The sequence below is a fragment of the Schistocerca piceifrons genome, chromosome 3 (assembly GCF_021461385.2).
Source record: "Schistocerca piceifrons isolate TAMUIC-IGC-003096 chromosome 3, iqSchPice1.1, whole genome shotgun sequence".
Classification (NCBI taxonomy): Eukaryota; Metazoa; Arthropoda; class Insecta; order Orthoptera; family Acrididae; genus Schistocerca; species Schistocerca piceifrons.
In genome coordinates, this window is record NC_060140.1 from 521,629,873 (window position 1) to 521,655,441 (window position 25,569).

At 39.9% G+C, this 25,569-nt stretch overlaps 1 protein-coding gene across 1 annotated transcript in view; it reads left to right on the forward strand.

The window, feature by feature from the left end:
• LOC124789608 (low-density lipoprotein receptor-related protein 4) overlaps window positions 1-25,569 on the forward strand; it is a 618,985-nt gene that overhangs the window by 575,427 nt on the left and 17,989 nt on the right. The window contains exons 25-27 of the mRNA XM_047257023.1: window positions 23,356-23,577; window positions 23,694-23,937; window positions 25,282-25,540. Coding sequence (XP_047112979.1) covers window positions 23,356-23,577; window positions 23,694-23,937; window positions 25,282-25,540 — 725 coding nt within the window. The remainder of the gene's footprint in view (window positions 1-23,355; window positions 23,578-23,693; window positions 23,938-25,281; window positions 25,541-25,569) is intronic.

Consider the following 25,569-nt stretch of genomic DNA (forward strand, 5'->3'; position numbering starts at 1 on the left):
GGTTTGTACAAATGACAAACATGAATACAAATCAAACACAAACATGGCATAGTTAAATATATTCTATTTCACTCTTCAAATGTTCCCAGATCAGGACCTCCGACACTTCTACCCCCCCCCCCCCCCCCCTCCCCCTGCCCCGCATCAAGAGAATTTATTCCCAGATGCTGATTCTTATCTTTTTTTTTAAGCATCCATACAGCTATATCACTGTACATAAATACACTCAATATATTTTTTTTAAATTCCTATATAAATTTTCACATAATATTTCGCAATATCTTGAAACCCATTCTTTTATGACATTTCCATGGCTATCTAGATTCAATCATAAATGGCAAACAAACTCACCAAGGTCATAAACTTTTACAAGCATCCACGTAGCCATTAGTGTTCTTTCCCTCACTTCCCTCATGAACATCTTATAATAAGCAAGTTAATTATTTCCCATATGCCTCTACAATTTGCATATTTAGTGATTGCCCTACATGACTGTCCCAGCAACAATCCTACCCCCACACACCAGTATCAACTCCAGGTGCCACAGATACATTAGAAATTTTAATAAAATCTCAACTATTTTTCTTTAACAAACTATTTGCAGATTTCCTCCCTCCTATATTCTCCACACATTTATACAGAAGTAGACTATATGTACAGCAGGTTTCAGTTCCCATATGACTCAACAAGGCTTCTATCCTTTGTAAATGAGTAATTGTCTCACCTCCTTTTAATCCCCCTTTAAATTTTATTCTTCGTCTATTTCCACCAGCATCAAATTCTACCACTCTGTCCTTTACAAAAATGCTACAGTCATACTTGTACAAGAAGTCCATACCTAAAATTACATTCAATTCCAAACCCTTCACCACAAAGCAACTAATATCAAAACAATACTCATTACTATTAAATTCCAGTAATACTTCCCTGCTGATGGGCTTGCTACGTGTCCCAGTTGCTGTCTTAACTTTGACTCCTGCAACTGGTAATTCTATTAATCCTAAACCTTTAATTTGCTGCCAGAAAGATTTAGAGATTGCAGATAAACTTGAGCCAGAGTCTAATAATGCTATATCTGCAACTCCTCCCACACTGATATCAATTATTGGCTGTATCACCTCTATTTCTACTCTGTTCAGCCCTGATTCCTGTAATAAATCTCTTTCTACTTCACTCCTGCTTTCCTCTTGCATAATGCAAATATCTTTAGGTCTTTCTCCAAAACATACATCAGTATCCCCTTCAAACAGATCCTTAATAGCAAACTCAACATTCTCTTCTTCACTTAATTCTTCCAATTTTCTGGCAATTTTAAATTTTATTTTACCCCATTCTTCAGGCATCAAAGCTTTATGTAATTTTGCATAGGACACCCAATCACTCAAATCATAATCAGCCTCCTCCTTTCATAACCATCCACAACTAACATCTTTGAGGCTTGCATCATCAGTTAAGAAAACATAGGTTTCAATTTTATCTTCTGGGCAACCTACAGCAACATTCTCCATATCATTATGCCTTTCCATATCCACACTGAAGTCATTATCATTTCACAGTTAACACCTGCACCCACAAGCACAGTAACCTTATCAGTAGGTAATTTACCAGCATTTTCCACATTGTCAAATACACCACTCATATTAGCCTTTACATCACACTGAATAACCCTCTCCTCACCTTTTCCACAATTCTCCATACTATTTCCAATAGACATCTCTACCCATTCATCACACCCATTACTACTGTGAACATTGCCCCTTAATTCCATATCCACTTCTGTTCCCCCTTTTGATGAAACTACCTCTGTCTCTGATCTTTCAATGAATTTTGCTGCACACAAACCAATATTGTCCTCCTCTGCTTGTAATTTCTCTTCCCTTTTAAACATGTCATCAATGTAAAACTCACGCTGTTCATTGCTGATATTAGCCTTGTTCCCTTTTTTCCTCTTATACCTTTTATCTGTATTTCTATAATTGTTAAACCCCCCCCCCTCCCCCCCCCCATAGATTTTCATTTCCTAAGACAGCATCCATATGACATATCCCAATTTCCCTATTTTCCTTGCTGACTTTATTACTCATCCCATCATGTCCTTGTCTGGCCCTGTTCACATAATCACAAGCCCCCCTGCGGACCTTAAGTGAGGCATCAATTAGTTTTTTGATTGCCTACCCTGTCCATTTGCATCCAGCATTCCTACTCTCATACCTTCTCTATCACTCCTCATCTGATCAAAATTGTCTCTTCTCCCTCCAAAATTTCTGTTATACCTTTGTGGCTTGCTTCTCCAATCTCTATCCTGATTATTCTGATCACTTCTATCTTCTCTCCACCTGTTATGGTTATTACTGTATTCATAATTAATACTGTTTCCCCTTTCATGATACCTTCTACTCTCCCTATGTTCCATGTATTTAGGTCTGTAACACAATGCCCTGTCCATATTATCCACAAAATTAAGAAATTCTTCCACTGAATCTGTTGCACTGTGAATCAAATCCCATTGCAAATGCTTTGGTAATCTTCTCTTTGGTGTAGATATCTCTGTTAATACGCCCAGTGGCCTATCCAGATGATTTAATTTATTCAGTTCTCTAACACAGAACTCTCTCATACTTTCCTTTCCACTCTTGTAACTGGATCCATTCAAAAGATCGTTTTGCAATCTTAATTGTTTTGCTTGGCCCCAGTATTTGTTCAAGAACAGGTTTTTGAAGGTTTTAAAATCACAAAATTTATCATCATTTTGGTTTGCCCATGTTTGAGCTCCCCCTTCCAACTGCCTCTTAACATATTTAATTTTTGCCTGCTCACTCATCCTTGTCACAAAGTTATCCTTACACGCAGCTAGAAAGTCAACTGCATGGTATTTATTCTCCCCATTAAAAGGTTTTAACTGAAATCCATGCCCCAGAGGATATCCCAACAATAAATTTCCATTCCCTGCTGCCACAGTATTAACTGTTTCCCTCAAGACATTCATTTCCCCTTCTAATTCCTTCTTATTGTCAGTAATTCCCTTATGGCAATCCAGCACTCCTATCTTAATGGATTCAATGTCTGCCTCTGTTTGTCTTTGAAATAATGTGCATTTCTGTTCCTGTACCTGAATCTGCCCCACAAGATTACTTTGCACAGTGTCCACCTTGGCTACTAGGCCTCTTTCAACCTCATCAACTCTCTCGATAATTCCCTCAACAATTTTAACTGTGTTTTCAACTTTATCTGTAATTTGAGTGAATTTGAGATCTAGCTGATCAAATTTTTCGCTCACTGTCTTTATTTTATCACTAAGCCTTAATTCCATATCCCCTATTTTCGAATCCATTTCTCCAACTATTGCAGTTTTTATATTCCCTATTTTCGAGTCTATTTCTCCTAATTTACTAGTAAGTTTTACAAAAAATGTGCTGAGGTCACTTCCTGGTATCCAGCCTATTTCTTTTGGCATGCTAGGACTACTACAGGTACTCCTAACATCCACTGATTCGCCTTCACTTTGAGATTCACGCGTCTCATCGGCCATGGCTAATGAAAGGACACAATTTTGCAATGTAGCTGCTGGCTGTACTTATCTTTTATATCCTCGTGTGACGCGACGTCTGCAGTGAGCTCCACAGCACAGCTATGCAATGAATCGTAATCGGCGGCGTGGACACACAGCAAACTCAACCAGGAGCGAGAACACGTTGCGTAGGCCCCTGGCAGCATGTAGTCGTGTTGGTCGGTGGCACGGACGACGGCGTTGATCGTCGGCAGCACGTGGATACAGCTTCGACTGCTTTACCCGTAGCAACACATGGACGTGGCACGGACAACGGTTTCTTCTCGCGGCAGCACGTATCGCGGCACGGACGACTGTTTTACCCGCGGCAACACGTGGACACAGCAAGCATGGCGGTTTTACCCACGGCAACACGTGGTCGACTCATCAGGCTGTGTAACTGACTGGTTCACAATCGTGGTGGCCTTATATCGGCGTAACCACGGGGCAGCGCATATCTTGTCCAGCACAAACACTCCGGTACTGCTAATGCACCGATTTAGCTCAGAGCCCCCACACTGACTGTTCAAAAGCCTAACATCAGACGGCCATTCGATTCCGAAATACTATGGAATATGGAAGAAAGTCATATCCCGGACGAGCCCCCAATTGCAACTGAAACTCGGGCTCGTTTACTACCAATTTTTCACGTGGCTCATCTGTAAAGGGGGTTGGTAGTAAATGGTTGCATTTGCGCCCCTATTATTGAGTGTGATATTGGCTGGCTTTTGAAGAGCAGTGAATTGAACTATACACGTTCAGATTGAAACTTATTTATTCAAAAGAAACACTTTAACGTTGTGGCCATACATTTTTAAGTTCACAAATAATAATCGGTGCAATTCGTACACTGTTTGTCTCACGCCCACACACTTTCACTTTGTTCCTTCGCATACCCTGGCGTCCATGCTTGTACTCGCGGCACTTTGCCGCTCCCAACTCACCACCACAGCGGCCAATGACAAAAGACCCCGATTTTCCCGCTCATATCCACAGTCCTGAGTCGGGTCACATGTGTCACAGTAGTCAAAATAATCGCTAAACATGGCCACAATTTGTTTACAATATTTTATAATATTTAAATACTTAAATCTAAATACATTATATAATTTTATAAATTATCACCACACTTATATAATTCGTTGCAATTAAAAGAAAACCAAAACACTATCAAACGGAACTACAACGTCCATCAAAACACAAAACAAGTATTTTCTGGTCTACTTTGCCTAGCATATTATCTCTGCTGCTGTGCTTTAAATTTTAAATTACTTGAAAGAGTGCCATATTATCCCCTGTTACCTTACATACTTGAAAGAGTTCCATATTATCCCCTGTTACCTTACAAGGTAGCCATGCCGAGGGAGAATGTATAGTAGATCTGTGAATGAGAAACATCATGAAGTTTGACAACATTGGTTCGCAAAAGGGAATTCCCATGAAATAACAACTTATAACAGAGTTTGTAAAACTGGTACTGCAACAGATTGCATACTGACAAATTAAATTGTTTGCATGATTGTGACCGACATCAAAGCTACTCTAAGCAAAGACTTACGTACAGGTCATAAACTGTTAGCAGCAAATTTTGTGCATAAAAGGTCTCCCAAAATTTGTAGAAAAGCATCTCAAAATAATAACTTTACAACTTGCAGAGCAAAGCTTGAACAAAAACTTGAAGAAGGTGTCCGCAAGATGTTGCCATGAGAAGAACTACAGTTAGTAGGCAAAGAATGGGGTGCTCTGAACAAGGTTGATGTGGGTATAGGAGATACAGAATATAGACAACAAAGGCAATTATGAAAACCTGCAGAAACAGTGTGATGAAATGTGAATATTAAAAACACCATCAGGGATAAGAGCTGTGCAAGAAAAGCCCTGCCTCAGGCAAAAAAACAGGACCTAAAACTTACTACGTGACAAGCTGTCAGTTGGTAGGCAGAAAAATTACACGCCATGTTGGCTGTAGCAGAGAAACATAAAAACAAGAGATGCCTTGTTAGCGGAATAACACAAGATGGGGACAGAAACTCATATATAACATCATACAGTCCACAACAACTGAAAATAAATCTATCCAAACAGTAGAACTTCCCAGTGGTGAGGCAATGAGTGAGAAGACTCAAATATTACAGGAGTTATTTTTTATAATGTAAATTAACAGATAAAAAATCAATTCACCAAGAGGCAGTAGGAGGAGAACACACACACACAAGGGTTTAACTTTCACAAGCTTTTGGAGCCAGTGACTCCTTCTTATGGCAGAAGGGTTGAAGGGGAGGGAAGAGGGGTGAAGGAAAAGGACTGAAGAGGTTTAGGAGAAAGGGTACAGTCCAGAAAAGTCACCCAGAACACCAGGTAAGGAGAGACTTACTGGACAGGATGAGAAGGAAAAACTTTCCTTGAAGAGGAAGGAATAGGGGTGAAGGAAAAGGACTGTAGAGGATTAGTGAAAGGGGTGCAGTTCAGTAAAGTAACCCAGAACCCCGCATCAAAGGAGACTTACTGGATAGTTTTCTATCCAGTAAGCCTCCCCTGATGCGGCCATTCCTTTTCCTTCACCCCTCTCCCTTCCTCTTCAGCCCTTTTGTTTGTGTGTTCTTCTGCTGCCACTTGGTGAGCAGATCTTTTATCTATCCTTTTACTTTCTATTGTCTTTAATTGATTATTTTAGGAGTTTTTTAAGGTATTTAGGTACTTTATATAACTTTAATATACATGATAATTTGTTCATCAGTTCACAACACCACAAATACAATGAACTACGTTAAGTTTTATAAAATTTTATTTATGTGGGGGTCCACAGCCTCAAAATGTTTTGAGAGTGAAAACATGGTCCAGGTTGGTTGTATTCTTTTTATTATCTATGCAGTTGGCCAGTTCCAACCTTTGGTCATTTTCAAGCACCTATCTTAAGCTCCCAGCTTCATTTTACATTATAATATATCGCTGTTAAATGTGGACAGGAAAACATCCTATTTCTGTGCATATGAGGCATGAAAACAGTACACTATTGTATGTGGATATGTCTGTTAATAGATTATTCCATGTATAATAGTGTAATGTTTTTATGCCCCCCCCCCCTCCCCCCCCCCCCCCCCCCACACACACACACACACACACACACACACACATGGAAGTAAGATGTCTTCCTGTCCACATATACCAGAAATATATTATAATGTAAAATAAAGCTCAAGGCTTAAGATACCTGCTTGAAAATGACCAAAGATTTAAATTGGCCAATTGCATAGATGATAAAATGAATGCAACCTACTTGCACCATGTTTTCATTCACAAAACTGTCTAAAATGAAAAGCAACAGGTCTGCAAGATCAGATGAATTCCTTGTAAAAATGATCAAAGCATCATCTAGAGAGCTCAAGAAAACAAGGCTATATAGAGTTCTAAACAAGATTTGGAAAGAAAACAACATCATGCCAGTATTTAAAAAGGATGACAAAGTGACAATCAACCACACTAATATAAGAATCTTTGGTTACTGTCTTTCCTGATGATGAGAGATAAGATAAAAGAAATTATTTAATTTAGTTGTGATGAGGGATTGGAATTAAATAGCAGAAAAAGTAAGAGAAGAAAAAGTGATAACAGTGCGTGGACTGCCAGGAAAGAAATTAGAGGAGATGCTGCCTTGTGGGATTTTCACAGAGTACAAATTAATCATTGCTAACACTTAGTTTAAGATACATTCATGAAAGAAGGTTGTATACCTGGAAGATACATAGAAATACCAGAAGGTTTCAAATATTTGGAGCTGGAAAACATTTTGAGGAGCGTATGGGAGCACTGACCATGATTTACTAGTTATGAAGTGTAGAATAACGCTGAAGAAATTCCAGAAAGGGTGGAAATTATGGAGATAAGACCTGGTTGACTTGGAACAGTCAGAGGGAACTGCCAGTATGAAAGGGAGCATTAGCCACTCTAAATGAAAGAAGTGAAAGAAATACAATAGAAGATAAATAGATGGCACTGAGAGTTGATATACTGAAGGCAGTAATGTGAAAACCAAGCAGAAGGAGAAGGCTCACTAGAAATATTTGGATAAACACAATTGATACCACTCTCTATTAAGATTTTACATCATTTGAGCAAGTTGGCTAGGAAACAGGGTTCCTCCAGTGGAAAGCTGCTGAACACTCACTCCAGATCTTAATCTTATTCACACAACCTTTATTACAGTAAAAGCTGTTATCCTTGGTACTCAAAAGATATACACTAATAAAATTTCAACTCCATTAATCAGTAAATGTATTATTCTTTAAAAACCAGAACATGCAGGACCAAGTCCGAGCAGAAATAACATTAATGTAAAACAGAATTACATAATTAAATGGGGACTATTAACCTACAGTTATGTTTTAAAAGAGAACAGTTTTGTTCAATTCCTTTTACATCAAACAATATACAACAATATAACACTAAAGCAAATTGCAATGAGCTCTTCCCTGTAATTTGAAGTTATTAAAGGTAGTTTTAAAGTATTCACCAGAATTTTTTATTGTTTACAAATACCAATAGGTGACTGTGTAAGGTCAGCTTTAACCACCTTCTTTGTGGTACATTGCAGCAGATAAAAAAATCATGTAACTTTCAATCTAAGAACAAAATGCTATCAACAAATGACAACTAACCGTTGGTAATTGGTTACAATAACACTAAGTTAGAACTAAGCAGTAAAATACCCTTGAAAACTTAAGCCCAGAAAATTCATGTACCACTATACCATGATGTTCAGCTCAGTTTAACATTGCAGGACCAGAGCCAGAATATGCACCATCTTCCTGTTGGTTGTCCAAGAATGGACAAAGCCACTGCAGGCTGCTTGCAACTGCAAAATGACCCCGTGGTAGCACAGGAAACCTAGAGCACAAAGTATTATCAGGCTTCTGCAGCAAACACAGAACTGAAATTAGCTAATTCAAATAACATACACTTCAAGACATGAACCTAATTAGCAGTTGCATTGTGTACAATTGATGAAACACAGCAATCCAAAATGGCTGTTTCACAAATGTCACACTTGGTGGCAAAATATGTCAACCCTCCCAAATAGTTTCTCTTGTGATTTCAACTTTTAATGAAGAAATTTTTAGCAGCCACTTGAAAAGAGTGTTAGGTGAGATTAACACTAGCAGTTGAAGCCTTGAAATTCCCACAAGGAAATTCAGAGTCCAATGACTGCAATGCAGGCAATATCTAACATGCCCAATGAGCTCCAATACCAACACAGTCTCCTAAAGTTCAAAGTTCCATCTAGCCATAGAAACAGCTGCCTCAGAGCCCACAGGATGTCTGCACATTGCATTTCATCTAAACAAGGTGTCTAATCCAACCTGTGGTGTTCACTTATTCCTGTTGTCCACACAAGTCTCTTGTGACTGCCACACATAGAGCTATTGCTGGCACCAGAGCCTTCCACACTGCCTTGTGGGCCACTTGACAACCTCCTGGTCTGTCCACTACTGCCTTGCATCCAGTGCACTGCTTAAGAGCCTTTTTTTCATCGTGGAAAATGCGCCCTCCATCAACCCACAGGTGATATCACTGGAGTAAATTGCATCTGTGTCAAAATTGGTCAGGATGCACCAATAATGTATTAAATTTCATTTATGTAAGAAGTAAATATGCAAATGCACCAAATGAAGCAGGTGAGAGGATTACATAGGCTCAATCATAGGTAAAGCAGAAGGCAAATTTCAGTTCATTTGTAAAATACTGGGAACATGCTGTTAGTCTACAAAATACTCGTCTTTACATCATAGAGTCCTGCTTAAGTGGTATGACCCATACCAACTAGAACAAACAGGCATTAATAAACATATGCAAAGAAGGATGGCACGAACAGTGACATATTTATTTGACTCTTGGGGAAATGTCATGGAAATGCTGAATATCCTGAATTGCAAGAGCTCAAAGATAGATGCCAGCTATCCCATGAAAGCCTTAATTATAAGGTTTCAAGAAACAGTGTTAAGTGAAGAATCTAGTAATGTACTACAGCCTACGTATCACTCCTGAAGGGCCTGTGAAGACAGGATTACAATAATTACAGAGTGTTGTGAGGCATTTTAGCAGTCATTCATTCTGCATTCCATATGCAAATGGAATGTGAGGAACTAATATGTGATACAATGGAAAGTACTCTCAGCCATGTACTTCACATTGTAATAGGTGTAGATGTAGACAAAACCCGAAAGAGTATAATGACAAAGCAGGAATGAATAGAGGAGAAATGCAGTCCTGTAGAAGGTTGCATGGCTATGGGAAAAATAAATGCCATGTATTAGAAAATGAATGGAATCTTTGGAGAAAAGGGAAACAGCAGTTGAAACATCAAGAGCTGAGATAGCAAGGCAGTACTAAACAAAGAATGGAATGCTGAAAGGTGGAACAAATGTGTAGAAGATCTATGTACACTGATCAGCCAGAACATTGTGACCAATAACCTACTATCAATATAAACCTGTCCAGGCAATAACAGTATCACCTAGTGAGGAATGACTGCTAGTCAGACACAAGCATTGTGCTTGTGGTATCAGTGAGTGTGCCGTCCGTGTGTAGAATGGGGAAGGTGGGTGATCTATCTGAGCTTGACTGAGGGCAGGTTGTGATGGCCCACAGGCTCAGCACAAGCATTTCAGAATCTGCACAACTTGTTGGGTGTTCAAGGAGTGTTGTGAGTGTCTTCAAAACATGGTGAAAACACATCCAGATGTTGAGGGTTGGACGGCCACCCCTCATTACAGATGTTGGATGTTGTAGGCCAGGCAGACTAGTAAAACAGGACAGGTGGTGGAACTAACATCAGACTTTAATTATGGGCAGTGTACAAGTGTGTCCAAACACACAGTGCACTGAACATTCCAAACACCGGGTCTCCGCAGTTGACGACCCGTGCATGTGCCATTTTAACACCACGACATCAGCATCTATGACTGAAATGGGCATGTGACCACCAGCACTGGACATTGACACAGTGGCAGAGAATTGCCTTGTCTAATGAATCCTAATACCTTCTTCATTATGCTGGTGGGAGTGTGTGAATCCGTCATCTTCAAGGGGAACAGCTCCTTGACACCTGTACTGTGGGATGGAGACAAGCTGGCAGCGGCTCCATTATGCTCTGGGGAATATTCACTTGGGCATCTGTGGTTCCAGTGGAACTTTTACAAGGCACCATGATGGCAAAGGAGTATAGTACACTGGTTGCGGATCATGTACACCCCTTCATGACAATCATGTTTTCCGATGGCAGTGGCGTTTTTCAACAAGGTAGTGCACCATGTCACAAGGCCAGGAATGTGATGGAGTGGTTCAATGAACAAAGTGGCAAGTTAAAATTGATGTGTTGACCCCCAAATAGCCAGATCTTAACACGATCAAACACATCTGAGATGTGATCAAACATGTCATCAGAGTTCTTTGGCCCCCTCTCCAGAATGTACAGGAATTAGGTGACTTGTGTGTGCAGATGTGGTGTCAACTCCCTCCTGCAACCTACAAAGGCCTCATTGCTTCCATGCCATGATGCGTTGCCATTGTTATTCATGCTAAAGGTAGACATACCGGTGATTAGGTAGATGGTCATATTGTTCTGGCTAATCAGTTTAAGTGGGAAAAAAATATAAGACATTATTATGGAAAGGGTAGTGGATGTGGATATTAATGAGATGGGGAATGAATAATTTGACAGAAAACTGAAAGACATAGTTTGAAACAAGGCACCTAAAGTAGAAGATGTGGCCTCAAAATTATTAAATGTCGTTTGAAGAACCAAATATGACAGAACTGTTTTATCTTCTACATGCGATGTATGAGATAGATAAAATGTCCTCAGGTACTAAAAAGAATGTATAAGGAGGCAGATGCTGCCAGGTACTTGAGTGTGAATTGCTGAATAGTCATATAGATATTGATATAGATTGCAGGGTATCTCCTTTCTCTTCCTAGTCATACAAAGTACAGCCATAATAAGGCTGTAGCTACAGTCATAGCTGATCAGCTGATCCAATCCTGATGGGCTCTTTAATGACATATCCCAGCATTTTGATGTCTGTGTTGTAGTAATCCATTCTGAGTAATGTTGATACTGCTCTTCAATCATTTACATGTTGGGCTGTAGTAATTAAGTATACTGTTAGTGCTTTTGGCAGCAACTTTGACTGTACATTCTGTCTGCACCATGTATGTGTTGCTACATTGCCAGGGGATTTGACAGGCATTAGACTTCTGTAGTCCAGTGCCATCCTTGCCACTGCCTGTGTTTTAGCCAGTGGGTAGAAAGCCTTTACATTGCATTTCCTGCGAATTTATGCTAATTTCCCAGATAATACACCACTATGTGAAATAAAAGCAGTAGCTACATCCTTCTCAGGATCCTCCTCCATTTCCACAGTTTATATTGTTGTTTAGGGAGAAGGGCTTGAAGAATCTGTCACTCTGTACTTGCATGACCTGTATCTGCTTGCAATGAGCTCCCACTGCCCAGTGTAGGGACAAATAGTGCTAACCACCTTATCAATAGGGCATGCATTATCTCTGACAAATTGAAGTCTCCCTCCTGAGTTAAAGCAGCTAAAGAAAATATTCCATGAAAGTTGGTACACTAAAGTGCAAAGAAATGAAAAGATGCAGCAAATGCAGGAGAAGAGGAAAGAGACAGGAGACTTGCCATTCGCTCCTATAAGGGGCACTTTCAGACAAGATGCCAAAATTGCATGGAAGATTTAACATGAAAATTGTCTTCTGACAAGCACCAAAGATGAAAGATAATATTGTCTTTGCAAAGGATCCACTGAATCTTCACATATGATGGATATATAGCAACCCACGTGAAAGCGTTCACCAGTACATCAGGCAAGTGCGACACTGTATCTCTAAATGATTCAGTAACACGTTAGGTGTGTACATCTGGGTCAAATCTAAAACAACTGCCTAAATGAGCAATGTACAATTCATTTTGAAAGCACAAAGGTACTGGAATAAACCAGTGGCTATTGGGAGATCCAAATAAATGAATAAGGATGCATGAGAATCAGTAGTAATGAAAGTCATCAACTAATTCAGATTGGAATCCTCCCAAGAGCACATCCAGCAGTGGCTAGCACATGAGACAGATCAAGAATGCCCATGCAGAGATTTGAGCACAGCCCATACCCACGCTACCATTCCATCCCCAACCTTCCGCCTGTATTAGACACTAAAGCCCACAGTCAGGTGGAGTGGGTAGCTACCCCGTGCATATAAATGAAGGGGCATGCACAGTATCCCAGCATTTTGGCAAAAGGTATTGAGTTTGATATTTGTTGAAACATTATGAAATCTCAACACTACACCCACCTGGCAGTTTGAGAGCTTTTCATCAGCAGTATAAACTAGGAAAGTCTACGTTCACTTATGGGGCAGTTTTACATGGAGAAGATGCTGTGAAGCTTCAAACAGCTGCAAAAATAATGGGCTGGGAAGGCAAAACTTTCCAGCCCATTGGCCTTCTTGCAGTGGTGTCGAGATGAAAACATCTTATCACATTTGGGGAACTGTGTCAACTAGTGATATTGAAGAAGACCACTCAGATATTATGATTGGCAGGCATAGTGATAGTAAGGTAGCACATTCACTTCATATGGAGAGAGCTGGACAAAAACACACAAATCCTGCTCATATGCTGCCTACATATTTCAGGCAACTGCCAGCACAGACTTAGAAATGGGCAGACAGCAGAATGCTGACAGTGAAGTGCAGAAGCACCACAGTGTCACAAAACAGTTTGGTAAATGCAGTAGGCTTCCAGGAACTCAGATAGTGAACAAGGAAGCAAATAATAGAAGAGCAGTTGTAAATTTGATAGAGAAAGGACTGGGTGTAGCAACAGCTTTGACACACTCAAAAGGGCTGAACTATGCACAAGGCCCAAAATGGGACCTTATTAGTGATGTGGAAGAAAAAGTATGAAGCTTGCTGAAAGAAAAAGCAGATGAGATCAAGCGGGAAATCTGCAGTCATCAACAAGTACCTACTTCCGAAAGCAAAAGTGACAACAGTGGAACAAAAGACCTCCATCTAAGGATCCAGTCTACAAGAAGCTCAAGGATCCAATGACCATGATGACTAGGAAAATAATTCCTCTGTTGAATAGCTCAGATCTACCAAAGGAAGCGAGGAAGAAGCTGGACCCTAGGGTGCGAGCCACACCATGCCTGTATGGATTTCCCATAGTCCACAAAGAAGGGGTTGTCATGTCCACAACAACAAGTCAAGTCCTGGAAACAATATTGAAAGTAACTAAAATAAAATCAGAGTTTGGCATGGCAGAAGCAGCCACAGAGTGCCACACAGTTGGACTAGAGGGGTGAGATAACAATGGGGCCTATGAAATAAGTAATGTAACAGAATTAAGTAGGAAAGGTCCCTATATGATTTAGGAATGAGTAAGGTGAGAGAATCAATGCACCATGGTCCTTAACAAATAAAGATGTAAGTGATGTGTCAGAATTATTGAAACAAGGTTTGTGACGGAATTAATGAAGCAAGAGCCTTAGATAATAATGGGGTAAGAATTGAGACAGGAAGCAGGAGCTTCAGGAGAGAAAGAGAGATGGTTCACAGTGGGGAATGAACACATTATGAGAAGCCACTGAAAGGCTTGGGATATGGTAAGAGACTATGTAGGGAAAGTCTCTCTATCAGCCTATGAAGAATACTTGAAGGACAGTGCACTAGGGTAGCAAATAAGGTGATGACAAGCCCTTTGATGTTATGTCATGACAGGGACAGGTGGAAAACAGTGTCAAAGAGTTACTGTCTCTGCAAAAGGACTTGGTTACTATTGCGAATGCAGCTCAGCTAGGAAAATCATTTCTGTATTTGAGGTATTTGAGATTCTGAATAAAATGGAGGTGTTAATTGTATCTACTGAGTTGATTATTCTCCTCCTCATCCTTCAGTCCTATATATCCACCGCAGGTAATTCGAACAAGACATGCAAGCCTCCCTCTCATTTCAGTAAACTGGCTGTATTTCCTTTAGCATGAACCGCTATCACTAAATTCCTTGCAAAATTCGCACTCAGGACACAACGGGTGCCTTTGTGGGCAATAGTCAACACTGTTAACTCACCAACTTAGGACTGGCCCAAATCTAGCTACACCTCTAAAACCTGGCAATCCCCATGTGAAGAGCATGGTTGATTTCATGACAATTCTTAAGGGCATTTAACAGCAAGAGGAATGGTCTGCTTGTGAGCTTCCCTGATACATCCCTCTTCACAGAAGTTCATCTTCAAGACTCATAGACACACCTTGCTCATCAGAGGCAAACAGTAACACTCTTTGAATATGCACTCTAATGTTTATTTCAAGTGTAATGGGTAGTTTTATGAACAAATAGATGAAGTAATCATGATCCCTACTGGTGCCTGGGGTTGCATACCTCTCCATGAAATATGTTACAAGAACAGCTACCAACCACTAATTTAAAGACTTTTTCTTCTATTTAGATGGTAGTGTACCTGTGTAATTGGTGACACCGAAGAACAGAAAATGTTCTTGTGGATAGGTTATCTGCTGCGATTTGCACATATATTTTACAATAGTAACTAAAGAAACAGTTTTCTGCCTCGTTTCTTAATCTTATTATAATGTTACTGCACAACCTAGGTTTTGGGTTATAAGCCCATTTTAAGTATATTAATGATGAAAATGGGCTTATAACTCGAAACCTAGGTTGTGCAGTAACATTAATAACAAAATTGTGAAACAGAGCAAAAAACAGTGTTTGTTTAGTTAATTTACAATGTTTCACCAAGAACCCACAGTTGATTCAATTAAAATGATATGTTACAGTCATGATTGCCGCAAATAATCTACTGCATATCATCAACAGTGCCATTCAGGATGTTAAACATGAGACTGAATTTCTGCAATGCCCATCTACTGTATTTCAACCACTGGCTTCCACACCACACTCTGAGCTGACTGCAAACATCATGCTAACATCTGCACCAGTCGTGCCATTGATCACAGTGATGCGGCCACAGAACAATGTTTTGAATAGCTACACTGCAGTGTCAAGTGACATTAAACCCAATATGAGCATGCTCCCAGTCCCTCCACCCACACTGGTACTACATTCAAGGGCAGAAAACATTCTGCCTGTTGGCTTTCACGGTCCTCCACCAATAAGGGCCTCACTGTTTGTGAAACCAGATATGGTTTGTAATAATGGAGAACATTTTCGTCCAGCAACAAATCTGTGATGACCTCGAACAGTTCACTTTAGTGATCAGCAGCCTCAATCAATGAACTGCTTCTTTGGTGTCAGATATTATCTTGCAGCCTCCTCTGAAATATGCCTACAACACTTTCAAGATGGTACTGACCTCATGCAGCACCTAGGGATCAACTGCTCATAGAAATCCCTTAACACTAGAGGTGTGGTGAAAAGGGAGGTATAGGAACAAGAGACCTTCTGAATAGTGGAGATATTTGTGCATAATGATTGATGCCAGTATCATTTTGACCACTTTTGCTGTTCCAGATCTGGTGCCAACAATTGCTACCACTAATTAATCCAATCTCAATTTCTCTTGAAAGACAGATGTTATGCAAGTTGCTGATAGAGTTCACACTATGCTCAATTCACTCACTACAGTGGTCGCAACAACAACCTTCATTACTACTAAAGACAGCCACTCAATTCTGGTCCATTCTGATGAATCAATGCTTTGCTGTAACACTGCCTCTGCCCAACAACTGCCAAGTGTACCTGAGAACCTCCGGACTTTCTGCATTTCTGTCAAGAAACTGGCTAAGCAATTAGAGATATTGCAACTATGGACCACGGCTGTGGAGGGTTCATGTGCACACCACACCCTTCTGGCCCAGTCTTGTAGTTAAGACTTACCTCGAGCAGATATTTGCTAGTTTCAGAGACATTTCTGTCATAAGGCTACAAAACCGTGTTTGCATGCAAACACTAATCACAGTCTGGTTTACATGCAACAGACCATGACATTCATCTACACTGATTACAGCAGAAGACCCGCCATCACCCTACAATGCACATGGCATGTAGGGCTACTCACTGCACCATCAGCTGCAGTATGACTCCAACACTGTCACCCCCAACACAACTACACTCCACTACATCACAAAGGCTGTTTGCCACCAACCACTCTTCAGACTTAATGTTGTTTTTAATCAACACAGGATCAGATGTTGGCACATTTCTGGTCACCTACTACCCTGATGCCACACAGACCAGTATGGCCCCATTAATGGCAGTCAATGAGTCTGTCATACACAAGTGCAGTTACAAGACTTTGGTGTTCGACATCAGTCTCACCGATTGCTGCAAAGTGAACATTTGTGTTCATTATCATTGCTCAATCTATTCTGGGCACAGATTTCCTCACACAGCTTTGACTGTTGTTTTAGATGATACATTCCACAGATGGTTGCACTGTTCCTGTTGTAAAGGGTTGTTTGACAACACACACCAATCACAGGGCTGACAACTGAAGTACTTCTGTTTTGGACAATGATAGGGCCCAGTGGGACTTCTACCAACACAATTTGGTATCCAAACTTCATCACGTTGAAGAGGATTGCCTAACAGTCAAGTATGAAACTAACAGGGTATGTACAGAGAACAGTGTGCAAGAAGAATACTTTGAAGGAGACTGAATGCTAACCATAAGCAACCTTCAAAACATTAGAGATGATTAACGCTTTCAGATCCTCTGGCTACAATTGTGTACTTTAAATTTTACTGTGACTTCACTGCAACAAAAGTATTTTTGTCCAATGGAAACCTGAGGTAGACATTTGTGAATGTTCAATCTTTCTACCATGTGGAAGTGCTGTCAACTGTTGGGCAACGTACGAAGATATCAGTAAGTCAGTGTAGCAGTGCACAGCAGCTTGGACCACTAGAATACATGGATGTGGTTGGTTCACTATATTCTATTGTGTAATTGAATATTGTTATTGTTATTTTCCATGGTAATTATTGAATGATCATTTTACTATTTATTACTATAAAGAATATTTTGTTATTAGTTATTTTAGTCCATAAAATGAATCCAAGTGTACAAAGTATGTTTTGAAAATAGTTACATAATTTTGTATAAATCTGACATTTAAAATCATTAAGAAAATCACCTAAGAGCAATACCACATGAAAAAAAGTTTACTTCCTCCAGAAATAATTCAGGACTGAAAGGGTTCAGACACCTCTGCAGTGCAACCTAGCCTCTCAGACAGTGGTGCCCTCAGAAACACAGCAGACTATGAATCCATGGGCCCAGACACAACAGTGCACTATATATGTATGATCATCGGTCTGCCTGTTTTGTTACGCACCCAACAGATCACACTGGAATGACAACATGAGACCAAAGCCATTGTTGAAGAGATGCTTCAGGACGGAGTCACACATGGTTCAGACAGCCCTGGTCCTAAACATTCTGTCTAGTACACAAGAAGTATAGTTCATGGCATCCTCTAGGTGATTATCTGGTTTTGAGCACCCAAACAATCCCAATATCAAACATCCAGGATTTCACAAGTTCTTTAGCAGGTGTGGCCATTTTTAGTGTGTTAAATGGCCAAAAGTCAAGTAATCAGATTCCATTCACAAATAATGACGTATCTAAAATTGCAGTGATAACACCGTATGGACTGTTTGAGTTTTTGGTTATGTCTTTTGGGCTTAAAAATGTGGCCCAGATGTGGCTTACCTCGACTGCATGCTAATATTTTCCGAAAATGCCCTCTCACGTGAACAGCACTTCAGGGTGGTGTGACAGAGATTAACTGATTGTGGAATTACACTCAGCAAGAACAAGTGTATCATCAGTGAACCTGTGGTAACATTGCTCGACTATAAAGTGTCGGTACAAGGTATCACACCCTTGCCTGGGAAGTTGGACACTTTATGTGCCCTTCTACGGCCACAGAATAATTAACATTTGAGGTGTTTACCCAGAATGGATAATTTTTACCGGTGACACATTGGAGGAACCGCTGCAAGACAAACACCTTTCTCAGACACACTGGCATGCCACCACACAATAATTAAGCACCGCCTCCAGTGGACCAGGAGAATGGAAACCATTTTCAAGGATGCAAGAGAGCCTCTCAGACAATGTGGTGCTCTCTCACCCTGTTCCACATGCTTGAGGCCAACCAATAGCTATCAGTGTAGCACTACATCAAAAAGTGAATGGACACTGGCGACCTCTGAGTTTCTTCTCCTAAAACCTGAAACCCAGCCAAACACGTTGGATCACTTATGATTGGGAACCATTTGCAATCTAAAAGAGCATCTGACACTTGCGCGGATTTGTCAAGGCCCGACCTGTCAAAATTAACACTGACCACAAACCCATCACTGCATTTCAAAAGGTATGTCACAAGTGCTCTCCACACCATTTCAGACACACTGAATAACTCTGCCAATCTACAATTGACACTCTCTGCAGTCATGGTGGCAATAACATCGTAGCCAATTACTTTTCTCACACCAGCAGCCTAGTGCTGGTTTCAAACTACAATTACCTTGCCAGTGCTCAGTGTTCCGATCAACAATTTCAAATGTTATTTAATGACTCCCGGCCTACGCCTCCAACTTTTGGGTGTATCTAGAAACAAATGCAATGCCTTGTGTAACAACTCAGTTCTGACAGATGGTTTTTGACAGCCCCACAACTTAGCACGCCACATGGCCAATGCCACAGTCAGACAAATGATCAATTCATGTGGCCTTCAACCAGGAAAGATGTGCACAACTGGGTTCACATAGGCATATAGTTCCATTGCAAAAAGATCAGATGTCATATGCACACAAATATGGGACATTTTCCAGCTTCAACAGTGAGGTTTGGCCATGTTCACATTGACCCAGTCAGCCCTCTTCCCACACCTGCAGGATACCGATACATGTTAATGGTTCCAATGGCTCTGAGCACTATGGGACTCAACTGCTGAGGTCATTAGTCCCCTAGAACTTAGAACTAGTTAAACCTAACTAACCTAAGGACATCACAAACATCCATGCTCGAGGCAGGATTCGAACCTGCGACCGTAGCGGTCTTGCGGTTCCAGACTGCAGCGCCTTTAACCGCACGGCCACTTCGGCCGGCACATGTTAATGGTGGTGGATAGTTGCACACGATGGACACAGGCTGTTCCGATCAAGGACCAACAGGTATCTGCTAAGGACATTTATCAAGACCTGGTTGACACATTTTGGTTGCCATCTTCACAGCACTACAAACCAAGGGTGACAATTTGTGTCCAGATGTCAAAATGGTGTGGTTTCCAGCACAGTCGTATCACAAGTTACCACCCACCAAGCAACCACATGATTGAGAGATGGACAGACTTTAAAAGGCATTTAATGTGCCACAGTCATACCTGGGCTCAGCTGTTTCCCCTTGTTCTGCTAGGCCTATGAATGGTTCTGCAAGGCATATGAACAGTCTTCAAAGAGGAACGCAGTTGCTTGTCAGCATAGATGGTCTATGACAAACCTCTGTGCATCCTGGTAGACATTCTCACTCCCTCATCACCACCAGATGAAACACAGCTTTCCCATCTGGTACAACTACTACATGAACACACAGCATGGATATGCCACCCTCCTGCGTCACACCATAGAACTCACCCAGTTTTCATGAACAATGTGTTAGCAGAATGCTCTCAAGTCATGCATAACATGGAACTTATCTGCACTCAGCTTTAATTCCCTACTACAGACCCTTCCCAATTCTATGACGAAATAACACACAATGGAGATAGTCCAAAATAGCAATTGAACTAAAGCCTTCATTGATTGTGTTAAGCCTGCATGAGTCTTACCACCAACTTCTGAGAGTGCCATAATGATACCAGGGAAACTAACACTTCACACTCCTCCCCCACTGTCTCCTAGCGATGGCCTTACAACCTCCATACCCTAGAACCAGCTGTGTTACTGCAGTTACGTATCCATCATGCTCAGCCATCCACAAAAGAGCTGGACACAAGGTCAAATTCAAAGTGTTCCACAGTTTAGGCAGTGTGACTGCATGGGAGTGATATAATTGACAAATCGATATGAGACAAGTGCAGTGTTTCTTCAACTTCTCATGCTCTTTGAGTTTCCTATTCTGTTTAACTTGTATATATTTATGCGTGGTGATTTGTTGGCTGTGTATAATAAGAGGAAATTATCATATCAATACTTCATGTGTCTATTTTATGTGTAAACGGTAACATTCCTACAACCAGTTTTGAACTTTCGTTCATTGTCAGGTGGCTGCATTACAAGGTGAACTGCTAATTAGACATTGGTTGTTATGTTTGCCATGCTTTCAGTGAACATGTCTTGATAGATTTGGAGACTTGAGTTTTTGTTATTTTCTGTGTACCATGTAGTAGTATCATGGTAAAAGTGTCCCAGCACTATAAACAATTCCACAAACTCACAAAGTAAAAAGTGGTTCACCAGTAGCTCTTTTTCAGTGAACAGTCTGATTTCAACTACACTCCACATATTTTAACACAAGTACATGAAGTGTATGCAAAATCATATTATGATGCAAAAAGAGACAGCCAGAGTTGCAACAAAAATTATTTAGTCGGTGACCAGTTTTGGGCTACGCCTATCCTCATTCATTAACGAATATTATCTGGGGCCATACACATATGTACCAACTTTATTTGCTGCTATTTTGGATGGACATTTTACTTAGCAAACATTGGTTTGTTTGAGAATGGACATAGCACAAAACCAGTAACCGACCAAATAAACATCCATTTTAGTTGCAACTCTGGCTGTATCTTTTTGCATCACAATCTAAAATGAGTTGCTGTCCTGCATTACCCAGCACACTGTCATTATGCAAAGTCAGATTATTCATTGAAAAAATGCTATTGTTGACCAACTTTTTACTTTGTGATTTTATGGAAGTGTTTATAACTTTGGCATGCATTTACCATGATACTAAAGCATGGTATATGGAAAATAACAAAAAAATTAAGCCTTTACTGACACCACAGCAAACAAAATAACCAACATCTGACTAAGAGTTCATCTCATACTGCAACCATCTGAGAAGAATGAAAGTTCAAAACTAGTAACAGCACAGAAAAATAAAATGTGTTGAAAAAAAAAGTCTTTAAATTAATGGTTGGCAGATGTTTTTATAACATATTTTGTACAGGGTTATTCTAAATTAGTTGCCTAAAACAATTTTATGAAAAGGATAGTTGTTACTCACAATATAGTGGAGATACTGATTCGCAGATAGGCACAATAAAAAGACTGAGCCCTCAGCTGTCAGAGACTGCAGTCGTGTGTGTGTGTGTGTGTTTGCGTGTGTGTGTGTGTGTGTGTGTGTGTATTTTTGATAAAGCCCTTATTGGTTTGAAGCTCACTTTCCGATCGTCTTTTTGTTGTGCCTATCTGCAACTCAGCATCTCCTCTGTATGGTGAGTAGCAACTATTATTTTCATTATATTGTTACAGTCCATTCTGCATTTTCCATTGTTTAGTTACCTAAAAGAAACAGTAAATAACTTCAAAACCATTACCAGAGTGTTGTCTGGGAGCTCTTCAAACCTCTTCCCACATTCTAGCTGCATTAATGTCAGTCCATTCGTTCATTCTATGGAGAGAGTGCGTGACCACAGTAACAATGGAGGTGCATAGTGGTCCAGAACAGTGCTGCTTGTGGTACCACAAAATGCAATTATTATAAGAAGACATGTCAGAATGGAGTATCACAAAGCGCCACCCCAGGCAAATGCTATAAAAGCATCGTATGCTCAGTTTATGGAAACAGGTTGTGTGACACATTGAGAGAAAAGTCAAGATTGCCCATGGAGGTAGATTCTGGGATAACCTCATGCATCTGGAAAGAAATTTTGTACAGATGGGGTATCTGCCATGTGATGAGAGACACTCGAATGGTACAAATGTAGAACGAAACTTATGGTTCTGTCAGGTTCAGAACTGAGAATAAATTATTTCAAGTAAGTAAATTTCATGTGCTATTTAATGCTACTTTTAGGTATGTTATTTAGAATCACCTTGTACAGCCACAGAGCCCTCACAATGTCAGTTACTGGCAAAATAACTCTACATGACATATTTTGAGGATGTGGCATTTCAGAGTGCCCGTCTAAAACCCAAGCACTTCTGTTAGGTTGATGACACATTCATGGTGTGAAAGCATGGCAGATAGGTGCTGGAAGAGTTTCTGGATCACTTAAACAGCATTCATCAAGATATTATAGTCGTGGTGGTACTAGAAGTGACTAGCCGTCTTCCTTTATTGGATATTCTAATAAGTAAGAAGGCAGAGTATACTCTAGGCCATGCTGTTTATAGCAAGACCTTTACAGACCTGAATCAGCACGCAACAAGCCACCACCATCTAATGTACAGTGCTAACCAACAGGTTAGATAGAGCACACATTGCCTGTGACAAGAAAAAACCCCAGCTGAGCTACACCACATGCAGGAACTGTTCAATCAGATTTCATTCATGAAACAATTGCACTTAGAATAATACACACAAATAGAAAAGGAATTTATATGTAAAACAATGTAAGACTTTTTTATACCTTCAACTTTACAGAAATTATATTTTAATTGTTGATATATTTTATCACTATTAAGCACCACTGGCAGGAGTCTCTGAGGTTTCTTTTCATCTTATTTAATCATTCTGTTTCTTTTTCTGGTGTTTATTCTTTTTTAGTTGTAAGTGACTCTTGAAACATTTTTCCCTTAATTAGGAGTGTGGACATGCACAACCTCTCCAATACAAGTGTTGTGGTATCAAAAAATTTGGCTACACCAGATGGTTTGGTGGTTGACTGGATAGCTGATAACATTTACTGGACAGATGCTGGCAGGAAAGTTCTGGAGGTTGCAAAACTGGATGGAACATGTAGGAAAGTGATAATAAAAAATGGTTTAGATGAACCAAGGGCACTTGCAATGTTCCCAAGGAAGGGGTGAGTATATGTTGAATAATTTTTGTGTATATTTTGAATCACCCCAAAAATTATGTTACATATTTTGATTTCAAGTTTTTCAATTGTGTGACTTTATGAGTAATTTTTCTGAATAGGTACATGTACTGGACTGACTGGGGAGACAACCCAAAAATTGAAAGAGCATTGCTGGATGGTTCCAACAGAACAGTTGTCGTTGGAACTGAACTAGGTTTTCCCAATGGTCTAGCTATTGACTATGCTGCCAGAAGACTTTACTGGGCAGATGCTCTTAAGGATAGAATAGAAACAGCAGACCTGAATGGTAGAAACAGAATACAGCTTGTTCCTGCTAAAACACATCCATTTGGACTCACTCAGGTACGCAATGATTGACATATACAGTGAAAATCCTGTTTTACATTTTCGTGTGGTCCAGACTTAAAAAATGCAGAATCAAGGAAAGTATCAAAACCCCCAAAATGTGAACAAAAACATATGTAATTGGCATATATGATTAAAAATCGTAATCCTTTCCAATACTTTCTAAAAAATCTGGATAAGTGAAGGACATTAAATTTACAATACAATGTTTATACAATAATTTGTGGTAATGAATTTCGTCAGTTCTTAAAAAGTTACAGGTGTGTAACAGCAAGTAAAAATTTGTCAAAAATTTGAAATTGATGTCTGGGTACAAGGTAATCGAGTTATTTTCCAAGCAACAACAAATTATACATCAAAACATGCATTTTTGAGAGATCTTTCCTTTGTGCTCACCCAGCAATTTGTGGCCTTTAGAAATGCGAGAATTGTATGGGGGATCTGAATCACCCAAGTTGTGAAAGAATTATCTGTCTTCCTTGTGAAACTCTGTGTAATGCTCTGCTGCTAGAATTTCATTTCTGAGCTCTTTCATTCAGGCTGAAAGCTTGGAAGTACCATCTTGGTAGATTCTTATGGCAGTCTTGGGAAGGTAGGTTGAATGATGGAAGATTATCATAATTGATTTGGTACTTAATTGAAAGGTCATATTGCTTTAGGGATTTATGGTAGAATACAAACTGGAAGAGGCACTAAAAATATCACACAGCAGTAATATGCATTCCAGTCATGTACTGAATGGTCTCTAAAGTATATTTGGTGATTATGTGAGGCATATTAAAATTATGAGGCTTCTTTTGAAATTAGCATGTCAGATTAGGGAATAATAAACCAATTAATGTACTTTACCAACCAGAAGATGTATAAAATATGTTTCAATAGGAATGGAGTTTAAACTTTAAACATCTTGTCATTGGAGACTGAGAAAAACTCTGACAGAATACAGGTAAAGGAAATAATTAAACAATGAACCTGGCATTGATAAAATCCAAATTAGGCTCATGAGATAGGGATATGAAACCTGCTGCTCCAGTGAGGAATCATAACTACTACATCATCTTTATTCATTTGCTCAGTGTAATACTTCCAAGGGAGGAAAAAAATCATTAATGCAGTAATTGACATTGCCTTCCATTTATTTTAAGATGGCAGTCTACTGATCAACTTCCAGTTTCTGTAGTGTATATTGTTTCACAAGAGCTGACAACTATAATGGGATTTGAGCTGATGAGAGAGATCACAAGCAAAAGATTTCAAGTTTGCACTGCATACACCCTCTGGAAGTTCTTGATTCAGACTGTTTTTACTAAAAATGTCGTTGAATTTATTCAACTATTTCAGTATGGTGACCATATCTACTGGACCGATTGGTACAAGAAGTCAGTGGAGAGAGCTGATAAGAAGACAGGTTTAGATCGAAAAGTAATTCGCAAAGACCTTGATGGAGTAATGGAAATACGAGCTGTAGCTGCTGAGCGGCAACCTGGCTGGAATCCTTGTGCAGTCCATAATGGTGGCTGCTCTCACTTATGTCTTTACCGACAAAAGGATTACATCTGTGCTTGTCCTGATATACCAGATGATCGTCATTGCTCTACAGGTTCGTATATGTTTTTTTTTTTTTATATG